The 19698-nt window shown below is 36.4% G+C and overlaps 1 protein-coding gene across 22 annotated transcripts in view; it reads left to right on the top strand.

Moving 5' to 3' along the window:
- NAV3 (neuron navigator 3) overlaps positions 1–19698 on the top strand; it is a 1262224-nt gene that overhangs the window by 1164976 nt on the left and 77550 nt on the right. For 20 of the 22 annotated variants that reach the window (XR_013830383.1, XM_079936021.1, XM_079936019.1 and 17 more), the window contains 6 exons: positions 4597–4729; positions 5382–5652; positions 6569–7277; positions 9314–9802; positions 13740–13781; positions 15181–15341. Coding sequence is in view for 21 of the 22 variants with exons in the window: in XM_079936021.1 (XP_079792147.1) it covers positions 4597–4729; positions 5382–5652; positions 6569–7277; positions 9314–9802; positions 13740–13781; positions 15181–15341 (1805 nt within the window). In the remaining variant the exon portion in view is untranslated. The remainder of the gene's footprint in view (positions 1–4596; positions 4730–5381; positions 5653–6568; positions 7278–9313; positions 9803–13739; positions 13782–15180; positions 15342–19698) is intronic. The other 2 variants (XM_079936013.1, XM_079936011.1) reach the window with 2 other exon arrangements.

Below are 19698 nucleotides of genomic sequence, written 5' to 3'. Positions count from 1 at the left end.
ATCACTTAATGAATAAGAGCAGATTCTTACTAATAGCTTTCATGGAAGGAGGGACAGGCATGCACAGTGGCGATGTGGAACAAACACAAGGAGGGCCATGTCACCTATAGCTGAGATGGATTTTCAAAGATTAGAGACAACTTGATTAACAGTGGATCCAAGTGAGAGAAGAGAGGTAATAACACTAATATTTTATGGCAGAAGGATAAACAGGCAGTCAGTAACTGAAAGGGAGAAGAATTGTTAACGAGAAACGATGGAATCTAGGTAGTGAATTTGAGATGTTGACAGGACATCCTTGAGAAAGTGTTCAGTAGAAGGCTGGAAATGCTGATCGATTAATCAGGAAAGAAGTCTGGATTAGAGATGTGAATTTGAGTGTCATAATCATGGAGGTGATATTGAAGTTGTGAAAGACTAAGAAATTTCCAAGAAAGAATGTCTAAGGTGAGTTAAGATTAAGTACTGAATTTTGAGGAATTCAAAGGAATCCCAAAGAAGAGGAGAAAAGTAAAGGGTTCTGTGGACTGGTGAAGTTTGCAGAGAGCCTGTAAAGGCACATCATTGGTGTATTTCAAGGTAAAAGGGGTGAGAAGATGGGAGGCAAGGGAGTGGAATACTGACCAAGCTTTGGGACATAATTCCTGGGTTCAAATCCCAGCTCCATCATGGGCCTTGGGCACATCATTCAAACTACCCGAACCCCTTTATCTTTACAATGCCTGTCTCATGGTTTTGTTTGGGATTAGATTATATAAAATATTTAAAAGAGTAGGACACATAGTAAGCACTCAGTCCATGGGTTTATTGACCTCAATGAAAGCAGTTTCACTAAAGTATTAGGAGGAAGATCTTGGAATCCAGAGGAAGAAGAGAGAAACAAAGCTATATCTTTGGAATTTGAAGAAAACCACTTTTGGAGTAGGCAGAATTTCTTAGTGGCACTGAGAAATCACCTGAGGTTAGATAACTTGAATCTATATGCCTTCAGTCATTATAATTATTATGTATTATGAAATATACAATAATATTGTTATATTAGTCATTCTGATTAGTTGAATTTGCTGTCATTTTCCAAAATAATAATGGAGAAAACATGTTTAATTAACATAGAGACAGGACCGGTATGGAAGACCATTATGGTGGCAAGAACTAGAACAGAGTACTGGTTAGATTATGACTTTAGCGATCCTTTCGTTCCAGCATCTTTGGATCCTGCATCATTTGGTAAAGAGTTCAGTGGAGTAAAAAACACAAGAAGGCTATTAAAAGTAGATAATAGGAAGTAGCTATAAACTAGACGTAAAAATTAGGAAATCAGTAGCTTTTAGAGCACTGGAAGTGTAGAAGACTGTGATCAAAAAATGAGATTGCAGAATTTGAGATCTTAGAGGTAAAGCAGTTTGAGGAGATGGAAAAATGTAAAGTATTATCAAATGGTTCATATAAATGATTCATTTGCTTCCCACACTAATCTGTGAGATAGGGAGATCAGAATAGCAAGTTTAAGTGAACATACTAGCTACGCCCCTCTAAAAAAGGCTCAAGTGAAAGGCTTTAACTTTAGGAATCCATTGTGCTTTACATTACACCAGGATAAATTTGGAAATTTGTTCTTCATGTCTATGATGTTTGTTAGTTTGATATATTTTTATTTTTCTCTCAAGAGATTGAAACTTTCTATCTTATTTTGGGTTCTTTCACTTATATCATTTTAACTACAAAGTCATTGTGTTCATTTGAGTCTTTAAATGGTTTTAAAACAACTGATTTTTTAAAATTCTAGTAAGAGTTGATGCATTTACTTTTAGTCGCTAATGCTAGGATTTACATTGGTAAACGCTATTATTAGAAATATTGATTCTATATTCCTTGCCAGAGAAATAGTTACTTTAAAACTATTCATTTTTAAAAAAACGGTAAAATTTCCTCTTTGTTTAATTTTGCTCTTTGAGTACTGAATATGTTGTGGTAAGTATTTCTTAAAAATTCATTTCATGTGACTATGAAAGATGACCTCTGTAACTGCCTTCCTTTTAATCTCAATAAACCATGAGAATTTATTCAACATTTATGTCAGCCATTGCCATAAATAGTAGAAATTAAAAGAAAAATACTCCACAGTTCTGTGCTTAGAAGACTCACAGGCTAATGGTCCATTTTGACACGTATTTATAGATTTATAAAACAATGTGCTAAATCCAGTCCTATAAGTCTGCATAGTATTATGGCAGTACAGAGGGGAAGCTACCTAATTCATCCCGACAGCGGCAAGTAAAAGGGGCTTCCCAGAAGATGGATGCTAGAACTGCATTATAAGATAAGTATGGGTTAGTCAGGTATGCGCAGGGGTGCCTTGATTGAAGACAGAGGTTGGAAATAATGTGATGGTGATGGGAATTGAATGCAGCTCTAAGTCAGAGTGCACAAAGTGAGGCAGGTGATGTAAAGAGTTTAAGCTCAAGAGGTAAGCTAGGGCCACATAATGGAAAGCCTCGTATGTCTTTTAAAGGAGCCTGAACTTTGCTTTAGACTAGTGATTGCCCAAGTGTGTATATTTATAATTTTATGATTATATGCATGCATTCCTATGAGAAGATAATATATGTATTACACTGCATATATAAACATGAAAAATTTAAAGATAGGTTAAAGAAGAAATAGTATTTTTAAAATTATGAATGTATTGATAGAGGTTCTTGGTTGCAAACTACAGAATCTACTATCTAATTTAAGGAATAAAGTGATATAAGAAGGCTCTCTGAATAATTGGGGTGATTGGAGAACCAGGCTCTTTGTAGTTGCTTAGCCAACCATAGCTCTAGGGCATCACTGCTTCCTCTGCTTGGCACCTCTGACCCTTGGAATTAGAGACCAGATGTCTGCCAGTGTTTACAAGAGAAAACTTGAATGATTGCTGCTGTGTTTGCCAGAAGATTTTCTCATCTGTGACTCTGTAGGTCCTTTGTTATATGTCATATCTGTCTATAAGGGAGTCTGGAAATGTGAGTTTTTTGCAGTCTACCTTCGGAAGGTAAGACTCATAATGTGGGAAATTATCAAAATAAGATGTAGGGAAGATATTAAAAAGATTTGAGCAGCCGCAAATGGCAGGTATTTGCTACGGTGGTACAAAATACTCTTTTGCTGTCATTAAAAATACAATTATTATTGGTAATAATATGATCTATAAATGTGTTTGGTCATCATGTTTTAAGCTCTCAGTAGCTAATATCTCAAGCAAGATACTAACCTGGGGGGAGGTCATCATTAATATTTTCTATAAGTTCAAATTTCACATTTTCTTCTTGATAATTACTTTTCTAGTTGGTTTGCTATATGATCTCAATACGTCACTTTCATTTGGAATGTATGGTGAGACTCTTAAAGTACACATAGCAGAGTAGGAGAGGTTACCGGTTTACCGTTCCTTTATGGTTAGCTTGTGCTTTCGTTACAAATACTCTCTTCAATGTGTCGATAATTTGCAGGCGGTTTTTTTAAAGCCACTTGTCTATTTTATGAGACTTAACTTTTGTCTGTATCTAATATCTGTATCCAGTTTACCTGAATTCAATTAATAGAGTGCAGGTGAGCAGCAGTGTATCATAGGAGACTGAGAACCAGCCAGTAAGTGAGAGAACCATGGTTCAACCCTTCACCCTGTGGAGCTCCCATTCTCATTCAGGTGACCCTGCTCACCCTACATTACTTCTGCATCTTCTGACACACTGACTAAGTGAGCGTGCCTATGTTAGCCTGCACATGAATATTAATATAGCCTATTTTACTTCTTCTTTAGACTAAGAACAGATATATTCAGAATTTCAGATATTTTTCTTATGCCCCAAGGGATTACTTTGTGCACCTCGCAGGGCAGGTGCATTACATTTTGGAATCTACTACCTTGGTAAAGCGAAGTCTTTGAAGAGTGGTACATAAGGAAATGACATGACCAGATGTGAGCATTCGAGCACTGACCCAAATTTATCAGATGAAGTTTACTGAGAAAGACTGAAGGCAGGAAGTCCAGATAAAAGAATATTGTATGTTGCCCAGGCCAGAAATGGCAGGAGGGATGATATGCTAGAATAAGTCTCAATCTTCAAGATTTGGTAAATGATTGGGAGTAGTTATTGGTAGGAGAAAGAATGAGGAACGATTTTCTGGTTCCTGACCAAAGCACAGTTGTTTTGTTTTGTTTTGTTTTTAATTTTTAACACAACAGGTGAATTCTTATATGCTGTGTGAATCCTGATTTCCTTCTCAGGGGAAAAAAAAGGTTGTGGATAATGTTCTTCTTTCCTGATGCCATGCGGTATTTGTAGCAGTATTTTCATTCATTCTATAAACATTCCCCTGGATCTGCTCTAGACACTGATTCTTAGCAAACCTCCAATAAGATTACTCTCAGGTTTGCGCTCAGTTCTTAGCAGTATGATTTTCCAAAAATGGAAAGTGCACATTTTTCATCATAAGATTAAAAAAATAAGAATTCTCTTCCCAACGCGTGACACACGTTAAATGAGAGTGTGGGTGACTTTTGCATCTTGCCTCGTGTGCTTAGCTCATTACTGCTGCCTGTTTTGCCTTTAGCTGGGATGACAGCAGCTCGGTAAGCAGTGGCCTCAGTGACACCCTGGATAACATCAGCACTGATGACCTGAACACCACATCTTCCGTCAGCTCTTACTCCAACGCCACTGCCCCGTCCCGAAAGAACATGCAGGTGAGAATTGCCCTCTCTGTTTCCCCAGGGCTTCTGCCACATTTTCCCCCAAATTATGTTGCATTGCATTAAAACATAGCACAACCTCTTAATCTGAAGGAATTGCATAAACTGAAGCAGCTTATGTATATATATTTTTTCAGTTGATTACAGTCTAACCCAGAAAGCCTTATGTTGCCATATCGGTCTTTATAATAATATGTGTGTCTAGAACTCCAAAAATGATTTTAATAGTCTAATTTTAGATAGTTCCTGATTAATTTTATACTGGTCTCTGAGACACATTGCTGGATCTCTTGTGAATGGTGAATCGAGAATGAATATTGGGTAATTAAGTTTTATTTTGTCTTACTTTTCCTTTTTAGCTTTGACATAGAAAGTGCCTTCCTCTCTGGAGTGTTCAGTTGGGGTTTTCTGCACACATTTCTTCTGACATTCTCTAATATGTGCAATTGAGAATTATAGGGCTAAAATTAAGGAAACTTAAATGAAGACAGAGATAAAAAAATAGAGGAATCTTCAGAACTCTTTTGAAATACAAATCACTGCTTCTTTTTTTTTTTAACCAGTTATCTGAAAGGACATTCCAGGGCCCAATTCACACTTGATAAACTTTTCTGCACAAAGTTTTTCTGTCCTATTTTCTTCATAGCTGAAGACAGATTCAGAGAAACGATCTGCAACCGATGAGCCCTGGGATAGTACCGAGGAGGTGAAAAAAACAGAGGAGGACTTTGATAGCCATGGGGATGGAGGTGGCAAGTGGAAGGGCATTTCCTCCGGACTTCCTGAAGACCCTGAGAAGGCAGGGCAGAAAGCCTCCCTGTCTGTTTCACAGACAGGCTCCTGGAGAAGAGGCATGTCAGCCCAGGGAGGAGCACCACCTAGGCAAAAAGCTGGAACCAGCGCACTCAAGACCCCTGGTAGGCTTGTCATCTGGCAGCTGTTATGCCAAATTGTTTTATTGTTTCCATTCGATCTTTTTGTCTTTCACAGTAGCTTTTCTTAATTAAATCAGATTTTCCTTCATGCTAAATTTCTAAATTTCACATGCTTTGTCACATGCATCCACATGCCTGTAACATTCCAGGCATCCTCTAGAGGGCACCCTCATAATTTGGTGAGTGTCTATTTTGCCACCGTCATTTCTGATCGTGTGGAAATAAAATAAGCCTACTTATTAATAAACATAAGATTGCCTTCATTCTGACTTTCTTATGAACGTTTGGGATATTTATGTTAACTCTGCCCCTACGTTTCACTTCCAACTCTAAGAGAAAGAGCAGTCACTCTAACCTACTTGGAAGGCTGGAGATTTGAAACATCATTTCTTAATTAGACTTGATGCAAAAAGGGAGTGAAAGAATTGTGCAAATTGTACTATCCTTTTTTTAAAAAAGACTCTCTCCCTATTTTAAAAATGGTTCCTCATTTTAAATAGTGCCACCTGAAGTACTGATGTAACAGGGTACTCCAAATACAATCATCTCAGAGATATTCAAATGAATTCCTTTCTGAGCACTTAGTTTGATGAGATTAAGTGCTGTCTTTATAAAGGAAGGGAGTTGCAAGATATAAGGCAATAATAAATAGCAAAAATAGGTGTTTTCATTTTATCTCCTTGATCTCTCTTCGCTTTCCTCTAACAGCCATATTTTTGTAGCTTTGTAGTTAATCCTCTGAATGTATTAAGAGGACATGCCTATTTAAATCTAAAACAGTGAATATTTAGGAATTGAGGTAATAGAAAGATGTCTTCACATTTTACACTTTGTTTAAAGAAATATTGTGAAATCAAAATGTGCAGACACGTAAATTTGTGTATTTTTCACTCATTAGGGAAAACTGATGATGCCAAAGCTTCTGAGAAAGGGAAAACTCCCCTGAAAGGATCGACTCTACAGAGGTCTCCTTCAGATGCAGGAAAAAGCAGTGGAGATGAGGGGAAAAAGCCCCCCTCGGGCATTGGAAGATCAACGGCCACTGGCTCTTTTGGATTTAAGAAGCCAAGTGGAGTGGGGTCATCTGCCATGATCACAAGCAGTGGAGCCACCATAACAAGTGGCTCAGCAACACTGGGTAAAATCCCCAAATCTGCTGCCATTGGTGGGAAGTCAAATGCCGGGAGAAAAACCAGTTTGGACGGTTCACAGAATCAGGATGATGTTGTGCTGCATGTCAGCTCGAAGACCTCCCTGCAATACCGCAGTTTGCCCCGCCCATCCAAATCCAGCACCAGCGGCATTCCTGGCCGAGGTGGCCACAGATCCAGCACCAGCAGTATAGATTCCAATGTCAGCAGTAAGTCAGCTGGGGCCACTACCTCGAAACTGAGAGAGCCCACGAAGATCGCCTCAGGGCGCTCGAGTCCCGTCACTGTCAACCAGACAGACAAGGAAAAGGAAAAAGTAGCAGTCTCAGATTCAGAGAGTGTTTCTTTGTCTGGTTCCCCCAAATCCAGCCCCACGTCTGCTAGTGCCTGTGGGACACAAGGGCTCAGGCAGCCAGGGTCCAAGTATCCTGACATTGCCTCACCTACATTTCGAAGGTAAGAAAGCATAAAATGATGCTGAGAAAATATAAAATGCTATATCTTAGGATATATGTGTGTCCTATATCCTATCGTAGAAAAGATGTATATCCTAAACATATATGTCCTAAGTATATATATTCTATGACACATATATCTTAGAATGTTTTATTCAGTTTCTGAGTAAAATGCATTTTATGAAGCTGATGATATAAATAGCTAGTGAAAGAAATATCGCTCATTTTGAGAAATGCTTCAACTTTGTACTTTCACTATCATTGTCGTATTAGCAACACAAATAGCATTTATGAGAGACTTAAAAGCAGATGGCAATACCTAGGGGGAGTGATAAAACAGGAGCTTGCAAAATTTCCATAGATTTTCATGTTTCCACAGTTAAAAATAAAATAGAACGTTAATAGGTCTTTCTGACTATTGGTATTCATTTCTAGTGTCTGTATTATCTTGCTGGCTCTTAATGAGCTGGTGATCATGAGTGTGGATGAAGTTGTGTTCCTTGTACAGTACTGGATCACAATGGACAGATGTATATAGTACCATATCTTGACATATGAATGAAAATCAAGGTATGATATGATTGACAGAATTTGAAAAACTTTGGATGTTTGATACAGGATTATAACTAAGAAATGGGCTAGGTTTTCTAACTCTTCATCAGCTTTCTTTGATATGACTCTGATAAGCAGCAGGACTTGGTTTCTGCACCGGGACTGTCTTTGGTATTGAATATGCAGAGTTCTCCTTCGAGATATCACTGTTTTAAATACTGATGTGTTTTAAGTGGCAGGAAAATACATACAGTGAAAGACTTGGGACAAACAGTCAAACCTCTCTGGGTCTGTTTCCTCATCTATGAAATGATAGAGTATGATTTGTCTTTCATGACATGTTAAGTATTTTTAATGTTTTTATTATACTGACTAACCCAAGAACCTTGATATCTGGGAGATACCAAGGGTCTTGAACCATTTACTTTTATATTTCAGGCAATCTCAGATACATGGCTGTTTGCAAAACCTAGAGGTTTTATATCTCTCAGTAGCAATATTAGTCCTGAAGAGCTGGTTTTTTGAAATGTTGCCTCGCGTTGCAAAGAATAGTCGCTAGTAGTGGGAGTAAATATCTATGTTGCTTAAGTAGAAGCCAGTGGTGCCCTCCAGTGGCCTTTACCTATGAAACAATTTCTCATATTCGTCACAAAATGTTTCACTATAGGAAATACGGATTCCACTGCAACTTAATTAGTCATCGTTATGCCATTACTTCATGTCACTTTATTTCCATATTTACATAAATTCGATTATATCATCTGCTTCATTTACAAAACTAAAATGTTTTCTGAACTAAACTCCAGCGTCTAACTTAGCACCAACTGTGTTTCAAATCACTATTACAGATATGTATTTGAATAGCACTGGCAACTGACGTAAAACCCTTTGGTCTTTCTTGGGGAAAATACAGACAAACCCACATGTTGCTGTCAGTGTCCAATATCGTTTCTAACCAAATGCTCTCTGAAAGTCAATCAGGCCACCAGCTATACAACATAACCCCTAAACCTTGCCTTAAGCATTCCTTTTAGATTTTGAATAAACTTTAAAATGAAAAGAAAAAAAGAAAAGAAAAATAATTTACATGTTATATACCGAATGCGTAGAAGTTGTTTCATTATAATGGTTCTGTAAATAGGTAGCAGCAAGTACGTGCAAACTATTTAAGTTTTGCAAAAGATTCTCATGATCGCTTAATTGTGAAAACCAGGGACTTTCATGTTTGATTTACAGTTCCTTTTGTTTGGCCCATGTCCCCCCACCACTGGGGTGGCAGCCCAGGACCGACTTACCCTTTTGGCGATATGAGAGATTTTTGGCACTAGAAGTTCAAGCTTATCAAGTTCATTAACATAGAGACAGGAAGTGCTCGGTAGCTCGGTCCACCAAAGCACACTTGGCTCTATGTACTGTAACCCTAAATATTAAATGTGGTTATTAGTTTCTCGGAACAACTGAAGTTGTTATTTGTTTTTCTTTTAGGTTGTTTGGTGCCAAGGCAGGTGGCAAATCTGCCTCTGCACCTAATACTGAGGGTGTGAAATCCTCCTCTGTAATGCCCAGTCCTAGTACCACATTAGCGCGGCAAGGCAGTCTGGAATCACCGTCGTCTGGTACGGGCAGCATGGGCAGTGCTGGTGGGCTAAGTGGCAGCAGCAGCCCTCTCTTCAATAAACCCTCAGACTTAACTACAGATGTTATAAGCTTAAGTCACTCGTTGGCTTCCAGCCCAGCATCGGTTCACTCTTTCACATCAGGTGGTCTCGTGTGGGCTGCCAATCTCAGCAGTTCCTCTGCTGGCAGCAAGGACACTCCAAGTTACCAGTCCATGACTAGCCTCCATACGAGCTCTGAGTCCATTGACCTCCCCCTCAGCCACCACGGCTCCCTGTCTGGACTGACCACAGGCACTCACGAGGTGCAGAGCCTGCTCATGAGAACGGGTAGTGTGAGATCTACTCTCTCAGAAAGGTGAGCTCTCCTGGAGGCGTCGATGAAGTCCTCACCCCCTCCTCCCTGCACTGTACCTCCCTCTCCCCACACCCCGCTCAATTCCCTTGATTTCAGTGGGAGTGCCACTTTGCAGAGGGACATCAGATTGATGAGACTGGCTGGGCCTTTTCTTTGGTCTCATTGCCAAGTTTGTAGAAGGAAAAAACCATTAAGGATCCATAAAAAATTGAATAATTAGTTTCTTAATATGAATGCATACATATATACCCAATAGGCAATTTAAATAAAATTCATAGCATGTATTTATGTATTGAATGATGTTTTCTCAAGACATGTCAGTGATTTGGCTTGAGCTCTAGGACAGCACAGCTCCTTAGGATAATTTAAGCATTTTTAAAGACCAAATTTAAATGGATTCTACAATTATGCTCAGAGTAAAATGTTCAATTGGCTTTATTAGTATTTCCATGGAAAAATAGCAAATGGATCACTGGGAATCCTAGTTCAAGTGGAAGAAAGATCAGTTGTCAGATATGAATTCTTAGAGAAAATTACAACACTGGTGACATTTTTAGTAGGCCCTTTAAAAATAAACCACATTACAAGGTGTTTCTCATTGATTTAATGAATTACTGTTTTCTTCTAAACTTAAAATGAATACCTTAATGAAGCATGCCTTACCTAATATACTTACCAGAAAGCATCTCTGTTGACCAAAATGGCTCTAGATTCTCTTCCCTAAAAAATCCTTTCTCAGATATTTTGGTACTGACTGTTTCCCTCAGGCACATGTCTTAAAACTGCCCCTTTTTTCCTGATGAACTTAATGCTATTTGTTTCTTGGCACACCTAAAGCTTTTAGAAATGGTCTTGGCTGTATATCTTTTTTTTTTTTTTTGCGGTACGCGGGCCTCTCCCTGTTGTGGCCTCTCCCGTTGTGGAGCACAGGCTCCGGACGCGCAGGCTCAGCGGCCATGGCTCACGGGCCCAGCCGCTCCGCGGCATGTGGGATCTTCCTGGACCGGGGCACGAACCCGTGTCCCCTGCATCGGCAGGCGGACTCTCAACCACTGCGCCACCAGGGAAGCCCTGTATATCTTAACTCAGTTATTTGTGAAAGCACCACTGGTCACTGAAAATGCCTGATACCTTTCCCAAACTTTTGTTTAGTCTATTATTGATGCTGACATATCACCTCAAAATAAGCACACGGCAAATAGGTTATTGTTTGTTAACCAGAATCAACCTCCAAGATACTGATTAGTTTTTAATCATGAATATGACTGCAACAAGTTGACCGTTTAACCATCAACCTACTTCTTTGGCATTGATGATACATTAAAAATACAGAAAAGTGGTCAAGTAATTATCTGTAACCAAGTAACCCTCAAATAAAACCAGATGTTAAGATTGATGAGTTTTATGCAACATAAATGCAATGTTAATATTTTACTTTGATCTATATTTTAGCAGAAGTCTATATATATATATATATATAGATAGATAGTCTCACTATAGAAATACACTGGCAAATACACAGTTACATATTCTCTTTAAGCAAATCTTTTCCTTTTTTTCAGTCTTTGAAATAGACCAGTTTTACAGATGGATGTATTATAAATAGCCAGATAAATAATTTTTCTAAAATAAATTTTAAATAAATTAATTTTGAATATGAATGTTCTACCGTTGATTCTTAGTAAAATATATTGATGAATATTAAACTGTGAAAAGCAAATTATCTTCATAGGTATATTATATAATATAAACATTTAATTAGTTTCTTCCAATAGATTACTAGATTGAAATAATTTTTGATATAAGAAATTGTGCCTTTTCTTTCTTGCGGACAAATTTGCAAGCGATAGCAATTTAGTCTAATCCTTGAAAGTACACCCAAGAACTTTACGATCCCTTGAAGAGAAAATTAGATCCTATCAGAGATCCTGGCTTAATCATAATTAAGTCCGCAGAATGTTGGGAACATCAGGGAAACCAAAGAGCCATGCCTAAGAGAAAATGTGCCGAAGTGTAATATTTAAGACAAAGTAATTAGAAAGACATAATAGAGATGTATGTAAGTTCATGACTTACCTGTTTATCTACGATTTCAGAAGACTTTATTGATACTCATTATCCTAGTACTGTTAAGTAGTTTTTCATTCAGATTTTAGTCTAAATTTCTTCTCAGTAAAATATTATAAACAAACAAACAAATTCTTTAACAGTTTTTCCTCTAACTGCTCTAGATCATTGGTGGCCTTTGGTTATAACTATTAATAGTTCACATTTGTTTTGTTCATTTTGTTTTTTGTGACCAAACCAAACCTTAAAAATAATTTTAAATTGTAGCCAAATTTTGAATTTTCTGGCTTGTTTTTAACTATCAGACCTGGCTCCCCTGCCTTTATAACGGTGCACTGAAACAGTGCCTGTCTTCTTCAGACTGTTGGTTAAAATTCCTCCTTCACTTGTGCAGGCGTAAGAGTTTTCGACTTTTCAGGGTTTGAGAAAACTGTCTATATTATAAAATCATTAATATCCAGATTCAAACAGATATTTCTGCTTAAAGTTTTAACTTACATTGGTAAACTTAAATTTTTTTCTGATTTTTCTTTCATTAAATTCTCTGCATCACACAAACACGTAATGTTTATACAATTAATAACATGGGCAAAACAATGCCTATTTTCAATGTACTCTGAAATGTTAAAATTGAATAAATTTGCACACATGAAAGAGAGAATCTTTAAAATGGCTTATGACTGTATTAATGTTTCAGCACTGTGTAGTTTATATTTAGAGGTCTCTTATATTTGTTCAGTATGATTCCTTTTTGTTTGTTGGTTTATCTACACTATTAAAAACACATCTATAGTCACGATGTATGCTAGAACTGGCCTCTACATAATATAGTAATTACCCTATGTGGACATTCCCAAAACATAAGGTAAAAGTTGTGTGATGCTTTTGGATGCTTTCTATTGCAGTGCTAAATAATGGAGTACACATAGAAGAAAACATTTTAGCTTTGATTTTGAGTGATTAAATTTCAAGTCAATGTGTTTGCATTCATGTTGTATCATCCCCATTATGCATATCATGTGTATTTAATTTTGATCACTTGAGGTTCTAATGGAAGAGATGTATCATTCTGCAAATTCAAATTACTTTTATTATTTGCTTAGCCACATCAAAGATTATAACAGAAATTCCTAGACTTATCCCACCTAGTTGTTGACACCCTCTTCCTTTATTTTTAGGAAGGCCACTTCTCATTTTCTCCAGACACATTCTTTCTTCCCCTTCTAAGACCAAATGGGAATTTTTAAAAATAGAAACTGAAAACTTATAGCCTTTTAAACATCTAATTTATAATTTCTAAAAGGTGGCATCATTTAATTTCCTTAAAATATTTAAATGATGCCAGAAACATTACATTTCAAGCAGATACTATGTATTAATTTTCCTCTCTTATGTGTAAGTGGGATTACATCTGCCTTTATTTTTATTAAAGATCATTTAAATACAAAAAATAAGTATTAAAAGGTGTTTTATATCTTCTCTGTCCATTGGAAGTTGTCACTTTAACTTAGGCAGAGAAGATCTTTCTTATTTCCTCCTCTATGATTCTCCTGCATGTGAAATCATAGCAGAAGCCTAGTTCTTTGCATGGGGAAGGAAAAACTACCACAGGACTAGGTAAATAGAATCTAGAGAAGAATTATGTTAACATATAATCTATCTTCTCATAGTCCTGTCACTAAATTATCATCGAAGGTGTCACAACAATGGACATCTGGTCTCCTTTGGTTGGCCTTTTCCAATGAGTTAAGCATTAAATATGTGTTACAAGACTTATTTTGTGTAATTCAAACAGAACCATTTATGTTGGATGTGTAATTTCGAAGTTTTGTTTACATTATGTCCTTAGGGGTTTTCTTTGTTTTAACAGCATGCAGCTTGACAGAAATACACTACCCAAAAAGGGACTAAGGTATATATTTCTCTCAGCACAATTGCTGCCTTTCTCTGTTGTTACGTAAACTTTTTGTACTGTCTCCTTACCTCTTTCTTTTTTTGTTTGCGAAGAAGCACCTGACATTGAGGATGAAATCACTTTTAATCCTGATGTTTTCTCTGGCCTGAGGAGTTGGTGAGATGGCCCTCAGGTAGAGATTTTGTTAGAGGCCAAAACTCAGTAAATTAAATCTAATGTAAAAGCCATTATTTGGGGGGCAGCAACTTTTAGTTGAATTCAGAACTCACTTCTGAAAATTAAAACAAAATTTTAATTTTCCTAACATTCGCATCTTGGAGGCATATGCTTGCAAAACCTCGCCCCATATAGTCTACAGATGTGGCCAGTGAATGTTGAAAAGTTGAAGGATGCTCTAATTTGAATCAAAGAAAACATATTTTCATCGTCAGATGACAAATACTGTAATTAAAGTATAATTTTTAAAGAATCCTTTTGGTAAAAACTCAGAAGAACTTTATTTTCTATTTTTCAGGAGTGCTGGTATCTATCAGATCAATATAGACATGAATTAGTCTAGTATTACATCATAATATCAAAATAATCATTCAGTTCCTCATAAAAAATAAAATGAAAATTTAATGCATGGCCATCCTTTACTGTACACTTTTATCTGATGAGAAGATATGGAAGGAACTATGAATAGAGATATAACACTATATGAACATAAGTCAACTGCTCTTTGGTACTAAGAATTGACTTACTCTGGTAAAAGTGAATTCTGGCCAAATAGGTCTTTCTCTGTTATCCTCCTCCTCTCCACTTTCTTAACAAGAGCAAACAGCTTGCAATTATTCCATTCTAAGATTTCATTCCAGAAATTTATTTTCCAATAAAGGAAGCCCATTTCTCTCTCCATTTTTTAAAAATAGATCCAGACATGGTGTCAAGTGGCATTTTAACCAAAAAAGTGTTTTTCCTTTTTTTTTTTTAAATGATCTGTCAATTTGTGTTCTATTTCCTATGTCTTCCTGTGAGCATCACTGCAATTCCCTTGGCTTCTGGCCTACTACTGTCCACCATATTTAGTCTGTTTTTCACCCTCTTCATATCCTTCTAAACACTGTGCTTTTGAGCCCTTCTCAGTTAACCTGGCTGTCTGCTCACTGCTTATGATTTTCAACTACATATCTCACAGAAGCATAATTTTCTTTTCAAAATCCTTTATTTTTTTTCCTGTGAGATTCAAACAGATGGTGTCAAATCATCTGGAAGAACTAAGCAATTATAATTAGATTCAATCTGTTTGAGAATGTTGCTCAGTCTGACTAGTAAGCTCCTCTCAATTGTTTTCTCGTCTCAATATTGCCTTGCCCTTGCAGATGTGCTGAAGTGTCTTAGCTGTGCTGTTTTGCAGATATACTCCGTCATCTCGGCAGGCCAACCAAGAAGAGGGCAAAGAGTGGTTACGCTCCCATTCTACTGGAGGGCTGCAGGACACTGGCAATCAGTCGCCCCTGGTCTCCCCTTCTGCCATGTCATCTTCTGCAACGGGAAAATACCACTTTTCCAACTTGGGTAAAATATTCTAAAACATCAGTTTCATCTTGTTCCTTTCACCACATACTCTCCCAGGAGCCCTGGCATCTCTCCATAAGAATGGTTCATTTAAAGAGGAGTTAAAGACACCTTCACAGTACCTTTTATTTGTATGCTTACTGTCCACAAAATAATTTCCAAACATTATGCAGTTTATTGCTCATGACAACAAGTTGGCATAGGTAATACTGTTGTTATTTTATAGTCTAAGATCCAGAGGCAAAAAGAGATTATTTGACTTAAAAAAAAAAAAAGGCTCACCCCTTGTAAGAGCCAGAGGCAGTAATTGATGCCAGAACACCTGACTTTAAGTCTAGGGGTTTTCTCAGAGTCCTCTTAAAAACCAGTAAAACACCTCCTTATTTTCTGTTTAATTTTTTTTAATCCTTATAAGAAAATGAATTATCTTTTTGTAGAAAATAGAAATAATTAGGAAGAAGAAAAATATGTGATTCCATGACTCCACGATCACTTCTTTGATCATTTTAAAGTTAAAACTCTCCTTAAAATGCATATGAGAATTCCTATTAAGATAATACCCTGTGAACATTTTTGGATAAATGCACTGAAAAGAAATGACTATTTAAGCCATTGGATTACTTTGTGTTTAGCATAATTTGTATGAAATATAAAATCATTTGTGTAAATGTCATAGAAAACACAGGGAAAGTGACGAAATAAAGTCTAAACATGACCGTTATCATTTAATAGATCCAATGCTTTTAAAAATAGATTTCTTTTCTATAAAGTCACATATAAAATAGTGTCATTTTTTTTCTCTTTTCACTTGAGAAGTTTTTTTGTAATGATAGACCAACAGATTGTCCAAATTCTTTAATAATTTGGGCTTTTCAACTTTCCGCCCTGTAGGGATAGTCAAAGCTATTTCTCTTCTATTGTAACTATTCCTGCTATACAGAATAGAGCTTTTGGCAATGAAAAACACAATTATTTTGGTCATGGTTCCACATGCACTAATGAATGTCTATCAAACACCAAGTTTTTGTTGCTAAACCTGCACAATGATGAGACTTCTTTGCCTCATAATGGCAAAGAATGGTATAACTTTTACTTTGAGTTGTAGTTGTAAAACACAGCAGGAAGCTTAAAACTTTGACTTCAAAAAATGAAATAAAAATGTTTTTATAGAGTCATAGGTATATGAAGCAAAATCTAATTTTATACAACATTGGAATCAAACCCATGTCACCTAGTTTGCTAAGTTTGCTGGGTATCTCATGTCTCCTGTCAGTCTTTTCATTACTTGACATTAATTTGAGTATTTGAATCCCCACTCCATTGTTTTCCCATTGTTGTTATTCTGACTCTATCTAGTCCATCTTTCTTTGAGAAGAAAAAAAACTCACTACTTACTATGTCTGATCTTAGCAAGTCATTTAGCCTCAACTTTCTCATCTGTTGAATGGGTTCATAATACCTAGGTTATATTGTGAGGCATGACTAATGTGTGCAAAGACACAGGAGATTATCAGACTTGGTGGACTCTGCTACATCATCATGTTTATTGGAAAGAGATGTCTTACACTGTCAGAGACAATTGCAGTAGATTTCAAATTGATTTTACTGCCTCTACTCAAATCTCTCAACATTTTCACCCAGTGGGACTTATGAAGAAAGATCTTCCCATACATGTCAACACACTCTCATGTGCCTAGCCATATTTTATAAGCATATGTGGATTCAAATCAGGCTTCTGTTGTGTTTTTTTACAAGAGAAAATGATGACTAATTTTAAAATCATGAAAATTACTTTTAGAGAATTTGGGTTGTATTTCCAGATCACTGGAACTTATAATTATTAGGCAAGAAAGTAGATACTATTAAAATGCAGTCATAAATAAGAGTTACTTTATTATTAAATTTTAAAAATATATCAAATATAGCTCTTTAATTTGAATACGGATAGCATTGTCCTACGTTTTACTTTGGTCATCACTTGTTTTCAATTTGATCATTATTTTTTCTGAATGATCAGTAAGATAAGTGATTATTACTAACATTCAAGAGTTGCAGTATCCATGTTTTTTTTATCCTTACCCATTAAAAATATGTTAATACATAAAATTTTTAGAAATATTACTGTAAAAATCACATATATATAACAAACATTTAAAATTTAAGATCACTACTATTATGTCATTATTAGTAGACTACTGTGAGCTACTGCCAAAGTAAACTCTGATTTGTATATAGTTTCTGGCATGATAGCTATGTTAGAAACCATTCCGACCCAAGAAAGCAGAACAGAATATATTTATATAAAAAATAATACATTATTGGGTGCAGTTTCATTTACTATTGGTCACAGCCCTTGTGAGGCATCCCATAACCTAGTGAGGCTCATTGTCATAGTCCCACGAGTGATGATAATTGCTCAGATTCATTTTTCACCTTTGCCTCAAGGGTTACCATGTAGAAGCATTATTATCAACCTGTCACTTTCAAATTCTGTATATTTGATGGACCCTTCTGCATACAGAGTGATGTTTAAACACCTTTGTATAGGAAGTTTCTTTGCTTTACTCCCAAAGGTCCCTCTACCTCGAATGTCCTTCTACTCCACTCTCTGTATTCACCCTTCAAGCCATTCAGAATTAAGCCCTTTCTTCTATACTTATGGAAGAATAGAATCTCAGAGCTGGAAGAGACCTACATCTGGTTCAATCGTGCATCTATTATGTAAATCCTAACGACAGCTCTAGCTTCTCCTCTAAACCCACCAATGACAGAAACTACCTAAATCTAGATATATCACACTTTTGAAGTTCTTTAAATGATCAAATAAACATTTCTTGAATCTCCACCTAGTTCCCTGTTATATTCCCAAATTCCACAAAATAAATTAAAATTAAGTTACATATGACAACTCTTATTAAAACAACATCATAAACTCACTAACTGATGTGTCTAGATGTGGCAGCAAAGTCAGGGGGCAACTTGGAGGTATTTAAAAACCCACTCCATATTTCTGTCAGTTCCTATTCTCCTCAAATCATTACAAATAAACATATAATTTAATAAAAACAGTGGCTTTGGTATGATATATAGCTTAAGACAAAGTCAGTAGTCCTCTTTTCCCTAATACATAGTCACACCTATATCTGTCCTATTAGAAATGTTTACATGTCTTCTCCTGGCTTTGAATGGGTCTTAGAGGCCATTTATTCTGCCATTTTTATTTTTTAATTCATGAAGAAACTGAAGGGTAGAAATGGAGGTATTTGCCTAAAGCAAATGGAAAGCAAAGCCACCACTAGAAGCCCTGTACTAATTTGTGTCCCATTACAAAAATTCTCTGTCTGTCATACTTTTGTCTTCTATTGCATAACTTTTCTCAGTCTGTTCTATGTTATTAATTTCTCTACCTTTCAGACACCTCCCCTAGAGGTCACTCTTGAAGCCAGGGATCTTGCCATATTTATCTCTCTATTCAACCACAATAACAAAAAAGCAAACCCGTCATAGATTTTAACTTAATTGAACATTCTTAAATAAAATGAATATAGTTCCAATGGAGAAGCTATCAGAAGTGCTTATAAATACAAACTATTCCTTTTAAAATCTACCCTAATCCTCATTACTATTTCACTTTGAATGAGCTAAGTGTTATGTTTTAAAATTATAGAAGGATACTTACTTGGATATCTCTGCAACCATTCTGTAAGAATTATGCAAAGCCAAACAATGAATGAGATGTCTTTCTAACCTCTATATACATATATGAAAATGATGTACTTCTTTGCGTTGAATACTTCATTTATTTAGCAAAGGGTCAATTCATACTGTGGACCTAGAAGAGTCTGATTTACCCCAATCCAGATACCTTAAACATAAACATTCAAGTCTAGAACATCCTTTGGAGTATCTTTTGGCTGTCCTCAGCAGTCAGATTGATTGTCACTGCTGACTGAAGGAATGTGCCTGAAAGATCTCTCTCTCTTACTCTCTCGCTCTCTCTTCTTTTCTTCTTTCTTTCCTTCTTTCCATCCTTTCTTCCCTCCTTCCAATGGATTGGGGACTTTGCAAATCCCCCGTTTCTTTCTTTCTTTATTATGTGTCACATATGCACACATAGGTACAGTTCTTAGGCTTTTTATTTCTTTTCTGGTTTTTTTTTTACTGTAATTCATAGCTAGCTGTATCAGAGTTGTTCTGTGTATTGATTCATTAATACCTGTAAAATATCCAGCATAGTGCCTGGCAAATAGGAGGTAATCTCCTTAAGTTATCTCATAGTATGTACTCCTCCTATTTTAGTTTGTTCTGAGATCCAGTAATTACATTAAGAAATGTAGTCTCTGTGTCACAGAAAAAA

This window comes from Stenella coeruleoalba (assembly GCF_951394435.1).
Source record: "Stenella coeruleoalba genome assembly, chromosome: 11".
Lineage (NCBI taxonomy): Eukaryota > Metazoa > Chordata > Mammalia > Artiodactyla > Delphinidae > Stenella > Stenella coeruleoalba.
Note: the sequence above shows the minus strand (reverse complement) of the source record. Positions and strands in the feature narration are given on the sequence as shown.